The sequence below is a fragment of the Idiotropiscis lumnitzeri genome, chromosome 17 (genome assembly GCF_059441095.1).
Source record: "Idiotropiscis lumnitzeri isolate Australia: NSW breed Sydney's pygmy pipehorse chromosome 17, RoL_Ilum_1.0, whole genome shotgun sequence".
NCBI classification, from domain to species: domain Eukaryota; kingdom Metazoa; phylum Chordata; class Actinopteri; order Syngnathiformes; family Syngnathidae; genus Idiotropiscis; species Idiotropiscis lumnitzeri.
Window position 1 is genome coordinate 4,017,937 of NC_142407.1, and position 26,186 is coordinate 4,044,122.

At 41.7% G+C, this 26,186-nt stretch overlaps 1 protein-coding gene across 1 annotated transcript; it reads right to left on the reverse strand.

Moving 5' to 3' along the window:
- Window position 1: 1 nt before the first annotated feature.
- adgrg4b (adhesion G protein-coupled receptor G4b) lies at window positions 2-25,744 on the reverse strand. The gene is made up of 32 exons (XM_088280297.1): window positions 25,665-25,744; window positions 25,420-25,508; window positions 24,948-25,075; window positions 24,061-24,298; window positions 23,551-23,829; window positions 22,175-22,272; window positions 21,990-22,051; window positions 21,870-21,918; window positions 20,011-20,039; window positions 19,788-19,942; window positions 19,620-19,724; window positions 18,801-18,874; window positions 18,643-18,710; window positions 18,529-18,574; window positions 9,238-9,260; window positions 8,093-8,235; window positions 7,877-8,006; window positions 5,120-5,220; window positions 4,846-5,050; window positions 4,604-4,769; window positions 3,646-3,783; window positions 3,371-3,490; window positions 3,258-3,303; window positions 3,063-3,166; window positions 2,637-2,758; window positions 2,296-2,564; window positions 1,932-2,046; window positions 1,788-1,866; window positions 1,472-1,673; window positions 1,270-1,371; window positions 1,036-1,200; window positions 2-927 (listed from the first exon to the last, which is right to left on the reverse strand). Exons 2-32 carry the CDS (start codon window positions 25,499-25,501, stop codon window positions 776-778), a joined length of 3,795 nt encoding a protein of 1,264 aa, XP_088136423.1. The 5' UTR covers window positions 25,502-25,508; window positions 25,665-25,744; the 3' UTR covers window positions 2-775.
- Between the last annotated feature and the right edge of the window lie 442 nt (window positions 25,745-26,186).

Here is a 26,186-nt window from a genome sequence, read left to right on the forward strand (position 1 = left end):
TGCTTGCCACCGCTAGATGACGGCAGCAAAAGTTTGAAAGACTAGGTAAGGTAACTTTTGTTTATTGCCACTCCTAGTTGATATTTACTGTAAAAGAGAACGGGAAAACAAAAGTATAGACTTCTTACCAAAGGCTACCAGCCTAATGCTAACACAATGGGAAAAGCCATAGATGAGCTCATGAAACTAGCATTGATAGGCTTAAAACAACTGTTTGAACACAAATGGTGCAGTAACACATACATACAAAGCTCTTTACTATAATTTCAGGCATAGAATTATTTGCTGAAAAACATTAGTGTGACTGCTCCTTAGTTGAAAGTGTTATTTGCATTTCGTACTTAGTGGCCAAGCAGCACACACCAGAAGGAGCGGCGCAATGTCCATTGAATTGGAGCATGGAATATAATTACGTATTTATAGTACAATATTATAACCATTAAAAACACTTGGGTAAAGATGACTTGAATTACAAGCATGGTCACAGAAAGAATAGGGTCTTAAATTAAGGTATAATGGAAAAATCTCATTTTTGCAGTTCTCAATACAGTTAAAAACAACAGAGTAATTCAATCTCCAATGTAAAATTGAGGGTTTCCATTACAGCTGCGTTTCTATGCTTCATAGGAAAAATGTTTTTTCACCAGTTGCTTGGCAACAGACTCCTCCCTGGTCCTGATGCTCATGTGTTCATAATTGCAGGCTTCTTTGTGGTACTTAGCAGAAACAAAGAACAATAGCTGTGCACGATACAATTGGCGAAGACAGGGAACAACTAATTGCCGTGAGTGGTGTCGACGAAATCGGGCTGAGTGTGTGGCGTCCGCCTGCCAGGTGTGGGGGTCGTCGCCCTCGCGGGGGGCTTCGGCTTAGTCCCTGGATAGCTTGACTGGGCGCGGGGGAAGACCAGCGATTTGACGAAAACACCTGAGGGATCATCAAACATCTCAAAGAGTAAGGCCACAGGCCTTCAACAATTTTTAGCCCCGAAAATAAATGTGTGACGGATAATTTTCTGTGCTAGTGTGCACTGACCCAGGTCATGCCTCTTGTAAGACGAGCTCCTGTGGCTGGATTCCAAGGAGACCGACGTGCTTTCTGTTGAACTGGACTCCACAGAGCGCACTGACGGCACGCCCACGTTTATGGGGCACGGTCTCGGTTTAGCAAAGGCGGCAATGGATGCTGTGTGGCTCCACTCTTACACAACAAGACCAACGTCAGTGTCTTTAGCAAGTCTACCGTCAATCCGTCAAGAGATGAGTGTACCCGAGTGATCCTGCAGGCGTAATTTTCCAAAGCACAGGTGGACCCTCCATTGTCTACGGACATTTTCCTTCATCAGACAGTGGAAGAGAAAGATGAAAAATCCTGAAAAAGCAAGAACAGAGCAGAGCGTAAAAACTGAAGTAGAATGTGTGGTTGGTCATCTGACTGAGCATGAGCTTTCATTCGATAAATACTTGTCTACCTTGAAGGGTGTTGAGTAGCGAGAACATGTAGAGCATAACCACCCGGGCTGGCCCCCAGGTAGAAAATCCGGTGGTCCAGGTGAGTCCGAGTAACACAGTCAGAGTGGCCACCGCCTTGAGGTCGTGCATCAGTCCCTTGCGGGTTCCATCCGGACTGTTGGCCCGCATTTGGCGAATCTGCATCAGAACCACCACAAAAACCTGACAGAAGGATTTGTGGAAGCACAATTTAGGAATATAATTCAATGGTGTAGGTGAAATTTAATTTGATTAAACGTCTATTTGATTGAAATTTAGCAAAGAATCTGAACTTACAGCGATATTAAACAGAAACACCAGCAAAGCGTAGGCAACCACTGACACATAAAATGTCACGTCATCCTGCAACCAGCAGCTAGAGATGTAAACAGAAATATAGTCAGTACAATGGATTTGGCCGTATCTCAAATTTGACCATACAAGTTGTCATCGTTGTCAAGTGGCTGCAGGCTGCTGCGAGTGTCAGTGTAGAGGTGACCGCCGTATGCGTCTCTTCTCACAATGAGCACCAGCGCACAAATCACCAGCGGAATGCCTGCAAGTGCAATGAATAATGTAAATAAAATCAGAAAATTATGCAATTTACCAATAAAATGATCAGTAATCTCAAAAGGGCTGCATAGATGGTATATTTTAAAATGTAACGATTCAACTTGGTTAAATCGAAATGGATTTTTCAATTGAATTCGATTTTCATTACACCCCTTATAAATTTGAGTATGTACATATATAAGTAGAAAGTTTTCAGTCATTTTGCATTTTTTTCCCTGAGCTTCTTACTCACCCCATCCAAGAGCACAGAACTTGAATATGTACGCCGGCACATAGACGTTGAAGACCTTGATTAGGGCGAAGTACATGTTAACACCCTCAAGTCCAGTCCAGGTGAAGGAAGCCAGGAGGAAGTAGTGAAGTGTGGCGGCGGCGGCCACACAGAGGCCTTCCACGCCCCACGAGGACAGCCATGAGTCGAGCAGGAATGTTAAGTTCAGGCCCAAGAGGGCCACAGAGAGGTGAATGAGTATCTGCGATGGGTAGTCTCCACGAAGCTTCCTAAAAGACAAGTGAAATTGCGACATTGTGAAGGGGACAATCAACGCTTATTTAGAGATTTTGGAGTCTTACTCAAAAGCTGTGTAAGTGACGATGGTGATCCCCAAAAACAGGGAGGATAACCCACACCCAACATAGGTGATGACCGTCAGTAAATGATCATTAACTTCATCCACTGGAGCTCTGGAAACATCCTGGACACAAAAACGCACACTGCAAAAACCCCACTTCACACAAAATAAAAGACTATTAGGTAAGAACATGATTTTTTTTTTTTGCTGGGGAAAAATGCTGTAATAGAACGACAGCATGGGACAAAGACATTCTGCAAGCGAAAGGGCTTGTATATTTAATACGGTTTCTTTCCACATACAAAAAACATGCATGTTAAATTCATTGAAGATTTTAAATTGTCCTGAAATGTAAATGGTTATTTGTCCATGTGTGTTCCGCAATTAGATGGCGACAAGTCAGTATGCTGTGCTATTTGACAGTTACCAGAAGAACTCCAAAGTGTGTGAGATGATCACACAGGCACGTGGTGAAGTCAACGCTGCTGTTGTGTTTTCTGCAGCCGCGAGGGTCCCACCCTCCGTGTCCATCTGACACACACATGCACAGACATGTACATGAAAGTCCCACAAAAAAAAAAAAAAAAATGAGGAAGTCCATTTTTACATGTTGGCTGCTTACTGTTCTTATTGAAGTTCCAATACACACACTGTGTGTCCATACGAAGCTGAAAGATATTAAAGGCCATCAAAGTATTATTCAACACTTTGTAATAATAACGATTGTGGTCGTACGTGTTTAGGTTGGAGATGATGAAGCGTGATTCGAATGTCCTCTTGGAGGTCCTGGATGGGGGAGGCGCTGTTGCTGACGCTGGCAGACACCACAAAGCTGTTGAGGATCTGATCCTTCTGCTTGTTTTCGAAATGAACAAAAAATATCTATTAGTCTCTTTAATAATAAAGTGGTTCTAACTAGCAAGTGTCAATTCATAGTCACCCGAACATGGGTGTGTAGAATTTATGGATCCAATCATATAACTCTTACTTGCAAAAAAAAAAAACTTTACCTTGAATAGCTCAGAAATGCCATAGAAGTGAAACTGGACCCTTGATGGACTGTTCGTGTGAGGGAAGCTGTGCTGCAGAATGGAGGGCAAAGAGATAAAAGCCACTGTGCCATTAAGGGGGACCTCGTTGAGGAATATCTGGAACATAATGAAACAGAATTGGTGTCATTAAAGGTGACATGCATTGTTTTCGCAATTTCTGACAGATTGAAACAGGAGAGTGAAATTCCTGGGACGTCTTTATGGCCCCCCCACAACGCATGCATAAGCAGAAGCGACATCTGTAGAGCTGACGTTCACAGGGGATGGTGATGCGTGGTCAGGAGCTCCTGGGCTTTCAACTGGTGATTTGTTCAGTAATCCCTTCCCAGTCAAGATTATAGTTAATAAAAACTAATGAAATAATTAAAACTAAAATAAAAAAATTAATACATTTCATTAACAAAACAAAACAAAATAGAAAATGCTTTTCAAAAAACCTTTCATAAAACTACAAACATAAATACAGCAAAAATGTTTGTTTTTGCCTTTGTCAATTTATATCAAATATGAACACTGGCTTCACAAATTTATACAGATTTTGCTGTGTGTAGAAGAAGAAATGTCAAATAGAAACAGTACCTTTTTTTTTATTTATCTGGCACTTGACAAACACTCGATAAAAAAAATAAAAATAAAATTTTAATAATAATAAAAATAATAATCATGATGATAATAATAAGAATAATAAAATGAATTGAAAAAATAACAAAGCATTTAAAAAAGAACAATAACAACCAACATTACCAAAAAACTCATTAAAACTGCATTTAAAAAACATCCAAATAAAATAAAAGCAATCAATAAAGAAAAATCCAAAATTATTATAACCATTCACCCAGTTAGTCAATATGTGTGCACGGTGTTTCACTGGAAAACAAATGTATTCACCTCTGTTGGTGATTGTGACTCAACTCACCTCAGGTTTGGAGCCAGCCCCATGAGACGACACTCCAAAAGTCAAACCAGCAAACTGCCCCGGAATCACGTCCACCATCGAGACTGCCAAGGCCGGAGCCACCAGAGTGGACGATCCCTGGAATCCCACCATGCAGTCTCCCACTCCCTCTGTGATGTGAAGTATCCTGGAGGTCAACACACAGATTAAGATACTTCTTTCCATTTTTTTCCTCATTATCTAAATGCTTACTGTTTACTTACGTGTTGGTGAAAGGCAAGAGGTAGCTGTGAGACTCCAGTACGTCTGAGATGGTATCGATGAGAGCCTGGCCCAGGTCGGCGGTCACCGCCCTGACGACCATCACATCCTTCAGCTTGTCAAGCACGGTTTCCAGCTCCGCATAGTTGAGCTCAGAGCGGTTGCTCAGTAAACTTTCAATCATTTGCACCATGTCCAAAGCATTCTCTGGAGATAAAATGCATGCGTTAATCATCATTAATGTGATCCAATACTGAATTAAGTGATGTGACAGACCCGGAGTGACTTCCACATGATCCAGATCGGGGATGGTTTCCACCACTAGATGGCACTCTTGTAGGTTTGGGGCCATCCATTGGGTGCTGAGGCTCAGTTTACTAAACAAAGACATTGAGGAGTCATCATGATTAAGTGTCTTTGAGGCTTCATTAGGCCGCCCTCAAAAATTGAGATTTTCAATTGAACTACATATTCATTGTACAGTAGTAAGTAGATGTTATGCTGTTAGAAATGCACATTGGTCAAGTTCCCATTTAGGGTTTTTTTTTTTTTTTTTTTTCAGAATCAGAATCAGAAAGCCCTTTATTGTCATTGTACTCAATGTGCAACGAGATTAGAGAGCTCCTCCCTCCAGTGCAATACAACAATAATTGAATTAAATATATAAATTTGATTAATTAAAGATATAAATAAAAAGTAAGATTTATGAATTAACTCCAAGCAATGTTGCATATATGCATAAAAGATAGATATGTGATCTTAAAATGAAAAGGTGTACAAAATCCTGCAAATATTTATATTCTTTTATATTCAAGTTTTGTTTTATTGAAAAGATAAAATACCACCAGTCTTGTCAGTGGGAAAAAAAAAACGGTTAAAATCTATTGAGTGTCTACAGTATCTCTTGAATTACAGTATCGGGATTATATCTAATTTCTACCACATTCTGCTAATAATTGAAATAAAAATAAAAAAACTCATTTGGATATTTCTCATATTTGCTGCAGATGAGTTGTGAGTTAAAAGTCAACGTGTCTACCCGTTTATCATGTTGATCAGAAAGATTAAAACCACTGTGTGAGACACATACTGAGCTTCTGATTAATGCTTTTACAGCACTCAGTGAGTCAACACGCATAGAGAAGCGGTCATGTAAATATGTACCAGGGGAAGTACTCAGAACTCACAGGCCCACATTTATTGAAGCTTTCATGTTGACACAAGAATATTTAATGAGCCGCCTCTAGTTTCACAACAACTGTAAGTGCATTTTCTTTGTGGTGTGTTCTCATGAGAATTTAGTACAAAATCATAAAAAAGGTTCTGCACTTTAATACAATGCACAAATATGGCAGACATGCTGTAGTGATGAATGACTACATTTTTACTTCATTTCGAGTCAGGATGTTATCTATTTTTTATATTTTGTGAATTATTTTTGTGGAATATCCAACTTGAGTTTCAGTGTATTTATTTTGTACTAAATCTTTTGAAAGGTTTGAGAACGTCAGTCAAAACATTTTTGAGTGAACAACATTTTATGCAAAATCTTGTGAGAATAGCAATGTATTCCATTTTTACAATATTCCTCAAAAATCCTTGGATAATATATTGTGTATTAATTTTGACAAAGTCCCAGTAAAGTCTGATATTTGGTTTGTAGAATCCTATTAAAGTCTGGTGTGAACATATCGTATTTCTAGCAGAGAGTTAAAACAAATTCTGGAGCCTCTCCAGTGGAGAGTGGAGAGCAGCAATTAAATTTTGTGCAAAATCCAAAAGTGTGAAATTCTATCATGTTTTTGAACACAGGAGTCAAACTCAAGGCCCGGGGGCCAGATTTGGCCCACCACATCATTTTATGTGGCCCGCGAAAGCCAATCAAGCATGTCAACTTCATGCTTGCTAAAATCTGTACCAAAATTGCCATTATGTAAGAAATATTTATGTTGAAATATTACAACCATTTTCTTGTCACGTTATTGCAGTAACTTGAACAATAGTTGAACAAACTATTATTCTTGACTTCTGATTTCAAAAGTAGGTATCCATCAATTTATGTATATAATAATATGAAGAGGTGATTAAACATTTATATTGTTTCACAGTCATGTCGGCCCTCTGAGGAAAACCTTAACTACAATGTGGCCCCTAAACACAAATTAGTTTAACACCTGTTTTAGAATTACATCAGTCTATTAATTTTGTACCAACAAACATCTACAAATCCATTCCCTTCTCAAATTCTTTGAGATTGAATTTTGCACAAAAACCTATTATAGTTTTACGATAACATTTTGAACAATTCAACTAAAATTTAAACATTCTGAAAAGAATAATCCTCCTAAGGTCTTATCAGAATGAATATACTGGGTTAAAAAGTCAAATGAAAATCTATTCTTAAAATATATTTAAAATAAAAATAATCCACTATAGTCTTGTGAGTTCATCCATATATATTTTTCTAGGAAATGTTTCTAAAATTTTGAACTCGTCATCTATATTGCCTAAAGTCATTGAGAACATTGTTTTGGTATAAAATCTTAGAATAGCAATCTATTATTTTAGGAAGAAATCTTTCTAAAAGACAATCAGCTATTAATATTGTAAATCCCGCTAGAGTCTAAAATAACTATTTTGTAGACTGTCCGACAAACATCTATGTATTTTTTATGAGTGGAGAGGTTATTTTAAAAAGACAATATTCGCAATAATTTTTGGAGAATTCTTTTTTGGGGGGGAGGGATATCAAAATATATATATTTAGTGGGGGGGTGGATCCCACTCAGATCTTGTGAAGACATCAAGTTTGTAAAACGAATCCTACTAAAATGTTCTGAAACGATCCTTGGTGTATTTTGTAGAAGATTCTACAAATACCTGTGAATTAAAAAAAACAACATTATTTTGTGAAAACATGGATATGTTTAGTAGAAATTCCAATGAAATCCTTCTTTTTTTCCCTTCCAACACTATTTTAGAACATTCATACAGTTTCTTAACAAATTTTCCACTGATGTGTGTGGTTCTGACCAGTGTCTGGTGGCGTAGTGCTGAGTGTTTTTGGGACACGGCAGAGAGCTGTTTTTCCCCCCGGGCGTGACGGGCCACTCAAAGACGCCTTTCCTTGTCTGCTGACTCTCCGCTTGACATGTCACAACCACTGAAATGAGTCAAACATAAGAAAAGACCAATTCAAGCGAGGACAACCTTCTTCAACTGTTTAACCTTTCACATTTGCGTACTTACGTATGCGGCTTATTTGTACATCCAGGGTTGCTATGGAGACGGAGCCCTGAATGTAAGGCATCAGGAGCAGGTCTTGTATCAGCGCTTCCGTTTCCTGCGAGTGTTGCGATGACACTACCTGAACTTGGAAGACCAAGCTCTCTCTGGCAAGACAGTGTCAATTAATTTTGAAAAAAAATCTAAAATGTATTAAATTTGTTCAAAATCTAACTAAAGTATCATCCTCATATGTATTTTGCAGAAATAAAATAAAATCAATATACTGTGTTAAAATCCTACTCAATTCATGTTAGAGCATCTGTATATTTTGTGGCAAACCTACCAAATAGTACAGTATTCCCTCTTTGACACTTTTTTTTATAAAGATCCTTCTAAAATTGTGAAGTAACATAAATTCATTTTGTAACACACTCCTACTAATGACTCATTATTGTATATCTCTTTTGCAGAAAATCAAACTACTTTGTATGATCATTATATTGTGTTAAAATCCAATAATTCTTCTCAGAAAAGCTCTACATTTTGGAGAAAATCATACTAAAACAATTTTTCCACTCTATTGACTTTGGAAAGAAAAACAAAACACTATAATAGTTATGAGATCATCAAATCAAATTACTAGTTACTTAGAAATGAGTTAGAGTAATTATTTTGTACTGAATAAAATGTTGTGAAGGCGGCACGGTGGCCGACTGGTTAGCACGATGGCCTCAGAGTGAGAGACAGCATCGGGCGTGGGTTCGATCCCGGCTCCGGCCATCCTGTGTGGAGTTTGCACTCCCCGTGCTTGCGTGGGTTTCCTCCGGGTACTCCGGTTTCCTCCCACATTCCAAAAACATGCATTGTAGGCCGATTGAACACTCTAAATTGCCCCTAGGTATGAGTGTGAGCGCGGATGGTTGTTCGTCTTTGTGTGCCCTGCAATTGGCTGGCAACCAATTCAGGGTGTCCCCCGCCTACTGCCCGAAGATAGCTGGGATAGGCTCCAGCACCCCCCGCGACCCTAGTGAGGAGAAGCGGTAAAGATGATGGATGGATGGATAAAATGTTGTGAAATCAATTAATTTTGATCGAGATCCACCAAAACAAAAGTCTGGCAAATCAAATCATCAAATTGGATTTCATCTCAGCACCAACACACATACCTGGACACAATGTTTGCAGACACCTTGGCAAAAAGAGGAAAAAGAAAAGAAGACAAGAATATTGACATAAGTGGAGAATCAGCCATTTTCAACATACAACAGAGCATATAAACATTTAATCAGAGGACATCCAACTTGCGGTGGTTTTACTGCTGTTGGGTGCTGTTTTTTGCGCGGTCGTGTCCGGAGACGAAACTCGGAGCTGCGGGTCGATCGTGTACTCAAGAGATCAGCTGTTAGCACTCTGTGCTAACCCCGCGTCGGCTCCCGGAGCGAGACCCGATATCCCTCGCGAGCTGAGGAGGAAGAGGCGGGGATGTCGTGCGGGGGCTAAACGCCAGGCAAGGAGGAGACGATACCACCCCGTCCTCCCGTCCGTTTTTATGGGGAATGTTAGATCCCTTCCTAATAAAATGGACGAGCTAACAGCGCTAACCCGGCACGAGAGCAATTTCAGGGAGGCTAGCTTGCTGATGTTCACGAAGTCGTGGCTAACAGAGCTAACGTCGGACGCCGTCGTGGAATTGGACAGCTTCCAAATCCTACGTGCGGACAGGACACTGGAGAGCGGGAAGAGGAAAGGGGGAGGGCTGGCTGTGTTTGTTAATGATAGATGGTGTAATCCTGGGCACATAACTGTTAAGGATCAACTTTGCGGTAGGGACATTGAGCTGATAGCTGTTAGCATGCGTCCGTTCTATTTACCGCGAGAGTTCAGTCATGTGATCGCGGTGGCGGCGTACGTGCCATCCTCTGCTAACAGTGAGACAGCCTGTGACGTACTGACTGCAGCTGTGAGCAGGCTACAAACACAGCACCCAAATGCCGTGTTCCTTATCTCTGGTGACTTCAATCATGCTTCTCCTTCCTCCTCTCTGCCTTCATTCACACAATATGTAACCTGCCACACCAGAGACAATAAAATATTGGACCTTTTCTATGCCAACACCAAGGATGCGTACACATCACTGCCCCTCCCCCCCCCCCGCGGGGCAAAGCTGATCACAACTTGGTTGCTCTCCTGCCTGTGTACAAACCTCTGGTCCGCAGGCAGCCAGCTGTGACACGCACAGTTCAGAGATGGTTTGGTGAAGCCGAGGAGGCCTTAAAGGACTGTTTCAACACAACTGTGTGGGAGGTATTCAGCGAAGCCCAAGGGGAGGACATTAATGGTCTAACAGACACAATTACAGACTATATTAATTTCTGCATGGAGAACTCCATTCCCACCAGGACAGTAAGATGTTTCTCTAACAAAGAACCCTGGATCGCACCGGACATTAAAGCTCTCCTGAAGGAGAAAAAGAGGGCTTTTGTGTCAGGCGACTGCAGCGGAACAATGCCAGGGATGTCTGGAGGGGCCTGAAGACCATCTCAGGCCACGGACAACCAGGTAAGACCCAGAAGGGGGGGGCTTCAGTGGGCAAATGAGTTTAACCTATTTTTCAATAGGTTTGATCAAATGCCTGCCCCCACTCAGGCTCCCCTGCTGCTGCCCCCACCAACCCCTCCTGCCACTGGGAACGAGACCCTCTCTCCCCCTCTCTCTCCTCTCTTCTCTTCTCTCCCCCTCTCTCTCCCCTCTCTCTCTCCACAGGCTCCAGTTCCCAACCACATCAGACAACCACCACTTCCTCCTGCTCAGCCTTGTTCCTCACAACATCTCAGGTGAAGAACCAGCTGAGGAAGATGAAGGCGAGGAAGGCAGCAGGTCCAGATGGGATTAGCTCCCAACTCCTCAAATAAAGATAAAGATAAAGATGTCCTTTATTAGTCCCACAATGGGGAAATTTGAGGTGTTACAGCAGCAAAGATATAGATCACACAGAGTCGGCGGCGTAATGTAGCCGTTAATGTATAACATTAGCAGCAGACATTCATAAAAAGCATGCAAATATACACAGTATAAACGTATCTAAGTGTAAGGAAACACTCCTAATGCCTGTCCATTACACAGAGGGGGAAACGCTGTAATGATAAAAACTACTGAATGATTGAATATACTGCAATGATGAAAATACTGCAATGATAAAAGTACTGTAATGGTAAAAAGTACTGCAATGATAAAATATACTGCAATGGTAAAAGTACTGTAAGAGTAAAAGTACTGCAACGATAGAAAAATACTGCAATGATAAAAGTACTGTAATAGTAAAAGTACCGCAATGATAGGAAATACTGCAATGATAAAAGTACTGCAATGATAAAAGTACTGTAATAGTGAACGTCCTGCAATGGTAGAAATACTGCAGTGATAGAAGTACTGTAATAAGAATACTGTAATGGTAAACAAAATACATCATTGGTCAATATTTAAGTACACCATTGGCTGAAAGTACAGTAGTAGTGTATATTCACACAATATGTAACCTGCCACACCAGAGACAATAAAATATTGGACCTTTTCTATGCCAACACCAAGGAGGCGTACACATCACTGCCCCTCCCCCCGCTGGGCAAAGCTGACCACAACTTGGTTGCTCTCCTGCCTGTGTAAAAACCTCTGGTCCGCAGGCAGCCAGCTGTGACACGCACAGTTCAGCGATGGTCCGGAGAAGCTGAGGAGGCCTTAAAGAACTGTTTCAACACAACTGTGTGGGAGGTATTCAGCGAAGCTCACGGTGAGGACATTAATGGTCTAACAGACACAATTACAGACTATATCAACTTCTGCATGGAGAACACCATTCCCACCAGGACTGTAAGATGTTTCTCCAACAACAAACCCTGGATCACACCGGACATTAAAGCTCTCCTGAAGGAGAAAAAGAGGGCTTTTGTGTCAGGCGACTGCAGCGGAACAATGCCAGGGATGTCTGGAGGGGCCTGAAGACCATCTCAGGCCACGGACAACCAGGTAAGACCCAGAAGGGGGGGGCTTCAGTGGGCAAATGAGTTTAACCTATTTTTCAATAGGTTTGATCAAATGCCTGCCCCCACTCAGGCTCCCCTGCTGCTGCCCCCACCAACCCCTCCTGCCACTGGGAACGAGACCCTCTCTCCCCCTCTCTCTCCTCTCTTCTCTTCTCTCCCCCTCTCTCTCCCCTCTCTCTCTCCACAGGCTCCAGTTCCCAACCACATCAGACAACCACCACTTCCTCCTGCTCAGCCTTGTTCCTCACAACATCTCAGGTGAAGAACCAGCTGAGGAAGATGAAGGCGAGGAAGGCAGCAGGTCCAGATGGGATTAGCTCCCAACTCCTCAAATAAAGATAAAGATAAAGATGTCCTTTATTAGTCCCACAATGGGGAAATTTGAGGTGTTACAGCAGCAAAGATATAGATCACACAGAGTCGGCGGCGTAATGTAGCCGTTAATGTATAACATTAGCAGCAGACATTCATAAAAAGCATGCAAATATACACAGTATAAACGTATCTAAGTGTAAGGAAACACTCCTAATGCCTGTCCATTACACAGAGGGGGAAACGCTGTAATGATAAAAACTACTGAATGATTGAATATACTGCAATGATGAAAATACTGCAATGATAAAAGTACTGTAATGGTAAAAAGTACTGCAATGATAAAATATACTGCAATGGTAAAAGTACTGTAAGAGTAAAAGTACTGCAACGATAGAAAAATACTGCAATGATAAAAGTACTGTAATAGTAAAAGTACCGCAATGATAGGAAATACTGCAATGATAAAAGTACTGCAATGATAAAAGTACTGTAATAGTGAACGTCCTGCAATGGTAGAAATACTGCAGTGATAGAAGTACTGTAATAAGAATACTGTAATGGTAAACAAAATACATCATTGGTCAATATTTAAGTACACCATTGGCTGAAAGTACAGTAGTAGTGTATATTCACACAATATGTAACCTGCCACACCAGAGACAATAAAATATTGGACCTTTTCTATGCCAACACCAAGGAGGCGTACACATCACTGCCCCTCCCCCCGCTGGGCAAAGCTGACCACAACTTGGTTGCTCTCCTGCCTGTGTAAAAACCTCTGGTCCGCAGGCAGCCAGCTGTGACACGCACAGTTCAGCGATGGTCCGGAGAAGCTGAGGAGGCCTTAAAGAACTGTTTCAACACAACTGTGTGGGAGGTATTCAGCGAAGCTCACGGTGAGGACATTAATGGTCTAACAGACACAATTACAGACTATATCAACTTCTGCATGGAGAACACCATTCCCACCAGGACTGTAAGATGTTTCTCCAACAACAAACCCTGGATCACACCGGACATTAAAGCTCTCCTGAAGGAGAAAAAGAGGGCTTTTGTGTCAGGCGACAAGGACGAGCTGAAGAGAGTGCAGCGTCAGCTGAGAAGGAGGATCCGAGAGGGGAAAAAGTCCTACAGGATGCGGATGGAAGAACAACTGCAGCGGAACAATGCCAGGGATGTCTGGAGGGGCCTGAAGACCATCTCAGGCCACGGACAACCAAGTAAGACCCAGAAGGGGGGGGGGCTTCAGTGGGCAAATGAGTTTAACCTATTTTTCAATAGGTTTGATCAAATGCCTGACCCCGCTCAGGCTCCCCTGCTGCAGCCCCCACCAACCCCTCCTGCCACTGCGAACGAGACCCTCTCTCCCCCTCTCTCTCCCCTCTCTCTCTCCACAGGCTCCAGTTCCCAGCCTCATCAGACAACCACCACTTCCTCCTGCTCAGCCTTGTTCCTCACATCTCAGGTGAAGAACCAGCTGAGGAAGATGAAGGCGAGAAAGGCAGCAGGCCCAGATGGGATTAGCTCCCAGCTCCTCAAATCCTGCGCAGACCAGCTGTGTGGAATCATCCAGCACATGTTCAACCTGAGCCTGAAGCTGGGCAGAGTCCCCCAGCTGTGGAAAACATCCTGCCTGGTTCCGGTTCCAAAGACACCCCATCCGAAGGAGCTCAACAACTTCAGACCAGTGGCGCTGAAGACCCTGGAGAGACTGGTCCTCGTCCATCTGCGCCCCCTCGTCAGCTCCTCAATGGACCCACTCCAGTTCGCATACCAACCTGGCATCAGTGTGGATGATACCATCATCTACCTGCTCCACACTTCACTCTCCCACCTGGAGAAGGCGGGGGGCACGGTGAGGATCATGTTCTTTGATTTCTCAAGTGCTTTCAACACCATCCAGCCCGCCTTATTGGGAGACAAGCTGGAGCAGGCGGGAGTGGCCCACCACCTCATCACATGGATCCACGACTACCTCACAAACCGGCCACAGTACGTGAGGACACAGAACTGTGTGTCTGACGTGCTCCTCTGCAGCACGGGAGCGCCGCAGGGAACTGTTCTGGCTCCCTTCCTGTTCACCCTCTACACCTCGGACTACAAATACAATTCCACAACCTGTCACCTGCAGAAGTTCTCTGATGACTCTGCGATTGTCGGCCTCATCACTGACGGTGACGATCGGGAGTACAGAGGGGTTACGCAGGGGTTCGTGGACTGGTGTCAGCAGAACCGCCTCCAAATCAACGCTGGGAAATCCAAAGAGCTGGTGGTGGATTTCCGCAAGCGTCGGCACTCTCCACCTGCACCAGTGAATATCCAGGGAACAGACGTTGAGAGGGTCTCAACTTACAAGTACCTGGGTGTTCATCTGAACAATAAACTGGACTGGAGCGACAACACAGATGCTCTCTATAGGAAGGGTCAGAGCAGACTCTTCCTACTCAGGAGGCTGAGGTCCTTTGGCGTTCGGGGAACACTCCTCAGGAACTTCTATGACTCAGTGGTTTCAACAGTCATCTTCTATGGAGTGGTCTCCTGGGCAGGAGGCATCTCGGGCCGGGATAAAAAGAGACTGGACAAACTAGTGAGGAGGGCCAGCTCTGTCCTGGGCTGCTCCCTGGACTCTGTGGACTCAGTGGGGGGCAGGAGGATGACGGCAAAACTGTCATCAATGCTGGACAACCCAGCCCACCCACTCAATGACACTCTTAGAACACTCCACAGCTCCTTCAGTGATAGACTGTTACACCCTCGCTGTACGAAAGAGAGATTTCGCCGCTCTTTCCTGCCGGCTGCTGTCAGACTTTTTAACAAGAACATTGGGTCAGGCCTACAAACGGGCGCGCATTAGTGCAATTGTGCAGTCCGAGGATGCAATATACACTACTACTGTACTTTCAGCCAATTGTGTACTTAAATATTGACCAATGATGTATTTTGTTTTCCATTACAGTATTCTTATTACAGTACTTTTATCACTGCAGTATTTCTACCATTGCAGTATTTTCACGATTAAAGTACTTTTATCATTGCAGTATATATATATTTTTTATCATTGCAGTACTTTTACCACCACAGTACTTTTATCATTGCAGTATATTTTATCATTGCAGTATATTTGATCATTTTAGTATTTTCGATCATTGCAGTACTTTCACTATTACAGTACTTTTATCGTTGTAGTATTTTCTATCGTTGCAGTATTTTTCTATCATTGCAGTATTTTTCCATCATTTTAGTACTCTTACCATTACAGTACTTTTATCATTGCAGTATTTTTATCATTACAGTATTTTCAATCATTCTGTTTTAAATATAATTAATCTATCACTTACCACGGGTGTAGTACCAGCAGCTTTTAGGACCGCCGTTATCCGACCGTTACTTAAGCAACCAAACCTTGACCCAGAGAGTCTCATCAACTATAGGCCGGTTTCAAATCTTCCGTTTATTGCAAAAATTCTTGAAAAAGTCGTAGCGCAACAACTTAATGAATATATGACTGTTAATAATCAATTTGAACCTTTCCAATCGGGTTTTAGAGCCGACCACTCTACTGAGACGGCCCTTGCTAAAGTTACTAATGATCTTCTCATAGCTATGGACGCCGACACCTCATCAATATTACTCTTACTCGATCTTAGTGCCGCTTTTGATACCGTTGATCATAACATATTATTAAAACGCCTTGAAACGTGTGTTGGCATTTCAGGTTCAGCGCTTTCTTGGTTTAATTCGTATCTGTCGGAGAGGACGCACCGTGTAATTCATGGCAATACGACTTCGGATCTTTGTAAGATCATATGTGGAGTTCCGCAGGGATCGGTACTTGGACCTCTATTGTTTAGCATCTATATGCTACCGCTTGGTGATATTATACGGAAATATAACATTAGTTTTCACTGTTACGCTGATGATACGCAATTATACATGCCGTTGGATATAACGAATCCCCGCGACTGCTATAAATTAGAGGCGTGCCTTGCCGAAATTAAACAATGGATGTCTTTCAATTTTTTGCGTCTTAACTCAGATAAAACCGAGATGCTCATCATTGGACCAGCGCGTCATCGGTACCTTTTCAAAGACACCACTCTGAATATCGATAAATGTAATATTATCCAAAAGGATTCAACAAAAAATCTCGGTGTTATATTTGACGCAACTATGTCTTTTCAAATGCACATTAAAAATATTACTCGAACTGCGTTTTTTCATCTGCGTAACATTGCTAAAATTCGCCCAATTCTATCAACGTGTGACGCGGAAATCTTAATCCATGCGTTTGTTACATCTCGCCTCGACTATTGTAACGCTTTGCTCTCGGGTCTCCCCATGTCGAGTATTAAAAGTCTGCAGTTAGTTCAAAATGCAGCAGCTAGACTCTTAACTAAGACGAGAAAGTTTGATCATATTACCCCGATATTAGCCAATTTGCATTGGCTTCCGGTCCACTTGAGATGTGATTTTAAAGTTCTGCTACTTACTTTTAAAATATTGCACGGCTTAGCACCTTCTTATCTCGTTGACCTCGTGGTACCATATGTTCCGTCCCGAAACCTTCGCTCACAAAATGCTGGTCTTTTAGTGATCCCGCGAGCCAAAAAGAAGTCCGCAGGTTCTAGAGCGTTCTCTATTCGGGCACCAATGCTTTGGAATGCACTTCCCTCAGATATTAGAGGCGCCACCTCAGTAGAAATGTTCAAAACACTATTAAAGACGCATTTATACTCTTGTGCATTTAGCTGAAATATTTGTTGGCCTGTTTACTGCCGCTTTTTTTTTTTTTTTTTTTTTTTTTTTTTTTCTTTTGTTTTCTTTTCTGCCCCCTTTTCCCCCGGCTGGGGGATTAGGTGACGGTGACCCACTAGGAAGTTTAAGGCATTGACCAACTGGGCATGCACCTGTTCCAGTGATGTCGTCTTCCTGCAGCGCGACATTTGATCAATTTATTTATATACTTTAGCATCTAATTTAATTATTTGTTGGCCTGTTTACTGCCGCTTCTTCTCTTTTCTGCCCCCTCCTTCCCCTGCTTGGGAATTAGGTGATGGGGACATGCTTTGAAGATTACGGCACTGACGAACCGGGAAGGGACCTGCTCTGCCGAAGTCGTCTTCATGCAGCGCCTTTTCTGATTTCCTTATATTTCAGCACTTCATTGAACTACTTGTTGGCCTGTTTGCTATTTCTGTTCTTTCTTTTCTGTTCCCAATTCCCCGAATTAGGTGATGGCGATTCACTTGGAAGTGGCTGTACTGAATTTACACCAACTGACCGGTACAAGATCGAAGGCTCATCTTCGGATATGCTGCCATGGATATTACGGCCCTGGATGAGGACCCACTCCACTGAAGTCATCTTCCTGCAGCACTTCATTCAATTGACTCTTATATTATCTCATCTATTATTGCATAGCATCATTGTATGTGCCAAATGTTGCCCAGTTGGCATCCATTGCAGCCTGGTCATCCTGGAAGGGGGATTCCCCCATCTGTGGTCCCTTCTCAAGGTTTCTCACTTTTCCCCTAATGAGGTTTTGTGAGTTTTTCCTTGCCCTCCTGGGGGTTAAGATCGGGGATGTCGATTGTGGCTATGTAAAGCCCTTTGAGACTGTCTGTGATTAAGGGCTATACAAATAAAATTGACTTGACTTCAGTAGTTTTTATCATTGCAGCGTTTTTATTCATTTCCCCTCTGTCTCATGGACAGGCATAAGGAGTGTTTCCTTACACTTGTATATGTTGTATATACGTTTACACTGTGTATATTTGCATGCTTTTTATGAATGTCTGCTGCTAATGTTATACATTAACGGCTACATTACGCCGCCGACTCTGTGTGATCTATATCTTTGCTGCTCTAACACCTCAACTTTCCCCATTGTGGGACTATTAAAGGACATCTTTATCTTTTATCTTTATAGTTTTTGCCACCCTGTGCAGCCGTACAGAAACTGTCATGGAATACAATTTCTGAATTAAAAGTCTCAACAGCCATAAACCACATTTTTACATTAATATGAATCGGAGGAGTGAAATATGACAATCGGCTTTAAAAACTTCAAAGCTATCAATTTGATAAATTTTTTTTGCTTACCCCATTAGAAGTAGGCAAGTTGGAATGTGTGAGGGCTCGTTTACGTCTAGAGGCGAGATTAGGAAATTCAATTTATTAGCTCATTTTGGTCTGAATGGAAGCATCTGAGCATACCTGAGGTCTTTAGGGAGCAGCTGGAAGCCGAACACCAGCATGCGGTGATCAGATAAAGTGTCGTTGAGCTGTGTAGAACCAGACATACTCGCGTGAAGTAAATATTTCATCCAGGCAAAGCTAATCAAGCGTCAATTTGGAGAGTGTGAGGGGCTCACCCATGTGGTGAGAAGGTGCTGGTTGTCACATGCTCCCGTTATGGACACGTTGACTCGCACTTCATAGTACAGCTCTAAATGTAGGACAATACGATACAATACAATTGTATTCATTTAGCGCATTTCAAAACAGCAGGAGATGTAACATATCGCTTACCATATGCCATCAGGTAATTAGAACACAAATTAAAACCCATAAACACATTTCCAATAGATACCAGAATAATAGCAGACCAGCGACAGTCTCATGTTGAGTTGAAAGCTAAAGAATAAAAATGTGTCTTCAAACAGGTTTTAAAAATGGACAGAGAGGGGGCTTGCCTAACATTTAATGGGAGCTCATTCCATAGGGAAGGACAGAACAGAAAAGGCGCGATCCGCCCTGAGGCTCCGCTTAGTCCTCGGCACCTCCAGCAGCATTTGGTCCACAGACCTGAGGCAGTGAGCAGGTGAGTAGGGGTGGAGGAGCTTAGAGAGGTACGTTGAGGTGAGGCCATTTAAAGATTTGAAGATGAATATAAATATCTTGTAGCGAACTCTAAAGTGCACTGGTAGCCAGTGAAGAGAGGCCAAGATTGGGGTTATGTGATCCGTCTTCCGAGCGCCAGTTAAGAGGCGAGCAGCAGCATTTTGGACCAGTTGGAGGCGCTTGAGGGAGGACTGGCTGACTCCAAAGTAAAGTGCATTGCAGTAATCTAACCTAGCTGTAACAAATGCATGGATTACTGTTTCTAAGAGCTGTTGAGAAAGAAAGGGCTTCAGTTTAGCTAGCTACTTAAGATGAAAAATAAACTGGAAGCTGGATGAAAAAACACTGACCTATTATGTTGGAGGATGTTTGCGTGGAAGAAGTGAGTGTTGATGCTGTGACAGGAGGACGCTTCGTGGTCACAGCGGGCGACGTCGGATCGGAGGGGAAATTGTCTAAAGACGCATAAGACAATTTGCATCTGTTGTCATGTCACAAGTAACACCTCTATTTCCTACCTATCGGGGTGGTTTGTATGCTTGCTTTGTCAGCTCGCACCCAGACCAGACCACAGGGCTCGTTGTAGTGGGGACCCAATTGTGTGTGAATTGTGTGCTGGATCACTGCCACATCCATGCTGGGGATGACATTCACGTAGGCCAGGCCTACAAAACTACACAAAACAGCCATCAGCACTTAAGATTTATTACATTCTATTTAGGCAAATGGCACATTTCTCACCTGTTGATATTGGAAGAGGCCAGATGCACCTGAGGGAGAAAAGACACATTCAAAGGAAACTCAATCGCAGGTTGAATGCGACTTCTGAGACACTTTGCTGATGGTGCTCTTCTTATCTCCATTAACCCCTCTCATTCTCTTTTCTCTTTGAGTCACTGTTTCAGTAACGGCTGAGGTAATCTCCATGGCAACGAGACATTGTGCGTCTGCGCACCGGCTGGGAATGTGTCCACAGACTTACGCACTCACTCATATGATGACTCACGCAAGGTACAACCCTATCATCAACGCTTCTGCTTCCCGCCAATACCTTCTTCTGCGCCCCAGTGATAGTCCAGATCTTTTCAATAAAAATAGCCTCTTACATATGGAGGGTTGAAAGTGCAAAAATTAAATAAATAAATTCACTATGAAATGTTTAATTAAAATTGACATTAATTAATTAAAGGTTTTATTTATTAATTAAATGTGGAATTAAAAAAATACATGTCAATAATTAAATTATTACTGATTATATGAAAAAACTATATATGTGTAATTATTTATGTATTTAATTAATTATTGATGTATTTAAATTAATTATTTATGTATTTAATTATTTCATGGACCCGCGTTGCAGTGTTTCATGAATTAATTTTATCTGGCAAACTCGTTCATCAAAATTAGTGGGAGGGGCTGAACTAAACTGTTGCTTTGGCCTGAAGTAGTTGCCAATATGGCGGCTAAGACGATGGAGGACTTTCATGAGCTCCCTAAAGGGAGCGGCCGACACTTGTACTAAGTTGTTTTACTTGAATATTCAAAGCATTGTAGAGGTGAATAGCGTCACTCAGTGTATCGTAGTATTTTCACTCGACACTCGGTTGGCATCAAGCCATTATTCTGGAATTGATTTGCCTTGACTTGATGAGCAGCCCCACCAATCAGCTGTTAGGACCTGCCCACCAAACTTTGATGGGCGAGTTTGACAGATAAAATTAATACATGAAACACTGCAAAGCGGGACCATGAAATAATTAATTATCTACATAAATAATTAAATACATAAATAATTAATTAAATAAAGAAATAATTAATTATATACAGAAATAACTAGATAGATTTTTTTGCATATAATCACTGTTAATTAATTAATGACACATTTATTTATTTAATTCCAATTATAATTAATAAATGAAACATTTAATTTATTAATGACAATTTTAATTAAACATTTAATGGTGTGTTTATTTATTTAATTTTGGCACTTCCATCCACCTTCTGTACCGCTTCTCCTCACGCGGGGGGTGCTGGAGCCTATCCCAGCTATCTTTGGGCAGTAGGCGGGGGACAGCCTGAACTGGTTGCCAGCCAATCGCAGGGCACACAGAGACGGACAATCATCCGCACTCACACTCATACCAAGGGGCAATTTAGAGTGTTCAATCGGCCTGCCATGCATGTTTTTGGAATGTGGGAGAAAATCGGAGTACCCAGAGGAAACCCACGCAGGGACAGGGAGAACATGCAAACTCCACACAGGATGGCCGGAGCCAGGATTGAACCCACGCCCGATGTTGTCTTTCACTGTGAAGCCATCATGCTAACCAGTTGGCCACCATGCCGCCTTTTCCGCCATACATATATACACGTAATGTAGTGTATATCAATACAAACACAAAATGGAGATGTCTACTTCTGAGTTTGAACTCTCCACATATTCCTGTATTAGTAAATTTTGACTTATATTGACCTCAGCCACTATTATACAGTATCTCAAATGATATATACTAAATACTCAACACTGCACTCGATACAATTCTATATGTTACAAGTTGTGAATGACGTGGTATTTTAGTAGACATAACATTCCTGCTCACCAGCTTTTCTTCACTCGATGTCGTCATGTTATCATCTCCTGCATCGGATCTGATCAAAATCCAGGTCACATGATAAAACAATGATATCTGATGAATTCAAAAGTCAAAATGTTGACCCACCTGGTTGCTTTGAACACTGACACTCGGTTTAAATAGATCATTTCAGGCAACACAGCTCTGAGCTGAAATGGATACAAATGTGCTTAATTATATTGTTTGTGTCATAATCACTTGCACCACCCAACGTGCTTAATACATGATGATGTATTGAAATATATAACAATAATATAGTATTGTTATAATACCCAGCGGTGTGCGATGTCTCTCGCTGTGTAGAGCTCCGTGTTGCTCCCATCATTGCGGATGATGGTGAACTTCAGGCTCACTTTGTACATGGACCACTCTGCCATTATGTGAAACAAGAAAATCAGTTGTCCCTGGTGAGAGTTATGCATTTTAGGCTCGTAGACTAGGGGTACAATTCTGCTTCCGGAGTGAGAGTCGAGCTGAGATTCAAGATTTTCGTGGTGCTAACCTAAAGCCAATATGACGCAGTAGTTAGCGTTTCATTGTTTACAGGATCATTTCTATATTTGCTGAACTGGTTGATTAGATAGTTAGTAAATATTTAATCAGAAAGTCAATAGCATAAGTGAAAAATACTGTGGTGGCTGTAAAGCACTCCTTATGATTTTAATGCTATAAAACACGGATTTAATTTAGGACGGATGGTAGATGAATTGGCATGAATGAATGGATTAACTGTTGATAGGCGGGTGGATGGATAACCAATCAGATAAATGCATAGGTGATAGATGGATAGACTGACGGTCAAATAGATGGATGTTGAATGATTACTTGGGGGCTGGATGGACAGGTAGCTGGAGAGATTGATAGATGACGGTAAATAGACGGAAGGTGAAATTGCACTAAAGAGGTGAATGGATTGATGTTAAATAAATGGATAGAAAGCTGAATGTAGATGATGGATGGAAGAATGGACGGACAGACAGACAAATATTAAATGGATGGATGTACATATAGTGGATGGATGGATGGATGGCAGACGGATGGACAATTATTAAATGGATGGATGTTTAGATTGCTGGCTGGAAAAATGTTGGATTGATATATAGATGACAGCCACCAGCCAGTTTAGCAATTGAAACATCATCCATCCATCCATCGGCCGGCAGGCCTGCCAGCCAGCAAGCAATCCAAACATTCAGCAGTCCCTGAAGTGGACCAAGACACAGAGCAGCTAATAAAGTCTTGACTCCACTCTGAGACAAATGCAGATGTCACACTTTTAATTCATATGTTGTCGTTGTTTTTTTTCTTTGTTTGTTTTTGGGTTTTTTTTGTTGTTTTTTTTAAAAGAACTGTTTTGTTAGTTGTCGGGCATTTTGTTTTGCCAAAGCTGTCAGGCTAGTAAAATATTGAATGCAATGAACACAACTTCTGCTTTCTTATCTCAGTTCAACTTGTATGTTATTCTATAACTGGCTGGTGGCTGGCCTGCTGGACGTACTTTGTTTGGACTGCAGGAGAGATGGAAGGAAGAATTTTAAATGGATGGATGATGTTTGGATTTCTAGCTGGCTGGATGGATTGACAAATATGAGATGGATGGATGTATTTAATGTTATAATGATAGCGTGCTAGTGTGCTTGGTACTGACCACAGGTGAGGGTGGCATCAGGAATTGGGGCGCATAAGCGTGTGTCCCACTCCTCCCTGCTCCAGTGCACTAGATCTCCCTCGGTGCAGCGTAGAGTGTTCACTTCATGGCCGCTGCGTTGTCGCCCCCACAGGCGAAAGAGGGTCAAGCTGCCCAAAAAGTCTGCTGATGGAAGGGTACGCACGACGCCATCCACCAGATGATGGGCTGCGCCCAGGGTGAGCGTCCCGTTGGGGGCCAGCGCGCAGCAGGATGTGGAGATGGGCGAAGGGGTGACGACTGCAGCACACAACATTGTCAGTGCATCCAGGAATATTCATAATACATTTGTGGTGTATTAACTTTATTTCAAAATCGATTACACGATTTGTGTCCTCAATTTCATGCAACACTCGGTAATGTGAAAAAAAAGTTTTGGGGAAAATTATGCAAATGTACAGAAAATGTTACACCCCCCCCCCGCTCCCCCCCTGTTCCAATGCCAGGTTATCTGTGAAAAACTGTACTTACCTGCCTGGAGATCCGTCAGGGTTCCATTGACATATAGCATGGGCCTGTCTTGGGTGTGCGACCAGGTCAGACATAGCAAGTGCCAGTCTTTTGTTGCAAGGCCAATGGCAGCCGTGGTCCACTCGCTGCCTAACAACCAGACCACCACAGAGTCCTCTCGACCCCCCAAACCTAAACTAGCACACTGAACCTCTGGATGGCGGTACATAAAGGCTGTCCATGGCCTGCTAGATGGAGCCTAGACAACAAACAACACTGTACTCATTATTTTTAACACATGAATAACATTTAAATGTGTCAATAAATAGAAAGCTAATATAGACTAGTTTAGTGGATTATAAAAACTAGCGAGAAAAGAAAATGATCTTCCACAAATCAATATTCAAAAAGTAGCATGACATTTTTGTTAAATAGACAGCTAAGACTGTTGTGACATTATTTTATTTCTTAGCCATATAAATGCATCACTAGATAGACAAGAAGGCTAAGTAGCTAGCTAACTAGCTAAGAAGGATAAGTAACTTCCAAAGATAGAAAAGAAAATTATCTTCCTAAAATACATTTCTTAAATAGCTAGCTAAGGATTAAAAAAATAAAAACAAAAAAAAACACTAATAATTTTGTATTCTGGAAAAAATATATATTGTAAGCCACAAACATGTAGTTTGAACATTAACATTGCACTCAAATTTAGGAAAATAAAATATGAATTCATCCATCCTTCCATTATCTGGACCACTTTATCGTAAAGGACTAAAATTCAAGAACCTATATAAAATTGTACCACACTCCAATAAAATTTTTAAAACAAGTAAACATTCAGATTGAGAAAGCCTTCTCTTGATGTTTTTTTTTTTTTGTTTGTTTGTTTTTCAAAGGGCAACAACCTTGAACTTGAGGTGCAGGCAGACGGTAAGGTGGTCCAAGGTCGGGATGAATACGTGAGGTTCGAGTCTCCAGTGTCTACAGCCGGCGGTGAATTTGGCCACGTTGCCCCACAGGCTGAGCAGAGGCGCTGACCGACCACAAAGAACACGCAGCGCACAATATAAGATCAGTGCAACATTATAACCAAGGAGGAAGGAAATAAGCAGTTTAGGCCTCCACGATGCTACTTTCATTCATCCATCCATCCATCTTCTGTACCGCTTCTCCTCACTAGGGTCACGGGGGTGCTGGAGCCTATGCCAGCTTTCATTCAAACTTGGTATATTATGCATACATTTGTTTATATTAAAATTGGCTTCAACTTGTTGACCTTCCATGTGTTTGATCATATTTTTGAAGGCCTTTATTTATTTAAATAAACAAAACAGATCATACGGAAAAAAAGTTTTTACATAAAACTAAATGTCATACCTCGCTCTATCATTGAAGAGGTGGTGCTGCTCATCAGAGTCAGAGCAACCAACACATTGAATATTTTGAGTTGAAAAATCATCAGAAATCTAAAAAAAAACAAAAAACAGGGTGATATTTCCTCCCATGGGGGGTTTTCACTACATTAAGAAAACAACGTTCAATTTTCAAAGTGCCATGAAATGAAAACTGAGATAAATGAAACAGGAGTGCAGTGATTATAGAGTGACAGAATAAGCACTTACCCAGTTAAAGAATCCTTCCTCAAGGCAAACAACTGCAAGCGATGTTGTTTCCCAACTGTGACTCCTGTGGATTATACTGTGTGTGAGTGTGGACTTGGTTGACAGAGTGAGACAGTAGTGCAGCAGAAAGGGAAGAAAAAGAGGAACCTACACACATATTGTCAGCAAATTTTATACTGGATATCAATCATCATTACCATACTATCCTTTTAAAATCAATAGAAATCAATCACAGAGTTCTAGTTAAGTAATTATTCAATTAAATAGTAACACACATAAATTATTTTTAAAACATTCCATTTGAATGTATTCCGCTAATAAGTTAAATACAACTGAACTTTACTTAGCCACGGTAGTAGATGGGATGGAATAAAAAAGTTTAAGCCACTGAACATTATGGATAGTTTTAACATGTAATTCAATGATTCATTCATGTACCACTAGAGGGAGCCCAAAGACAGCTAGTGAGAGGATTGGACGGATGGACAGATGGATGGATAGACCGTGTCACATATAGCCACT

What these genes read in the sequence shown, in the direction of transcription:
- adgrg4b (XM_088280297.1), bottom strand. Translation starts at nt 25,501, where the DNA reads ATGATTTTTCAACTCAAAATATTCAATGTGTTGGTTGCTCTGACTCTG. An exon ending in AGCACCTTCTCACCACATGG is followed by an intron (nt 18,711 to 18,800) that starts GTGAGCCCCTCA and finishes GGTTCTACACAG; the next exon opens with CTCAACGACACTTTATCTGA. An exon ending in TTACAAGAGGCATGACCTGG is followed by an intron (nt 928 to 1,035) that starts GTCAGTGCACAC and finishes ATGATCCCTCAG; the next exon opens with GTGTTTTCGTCAAATCGCTG.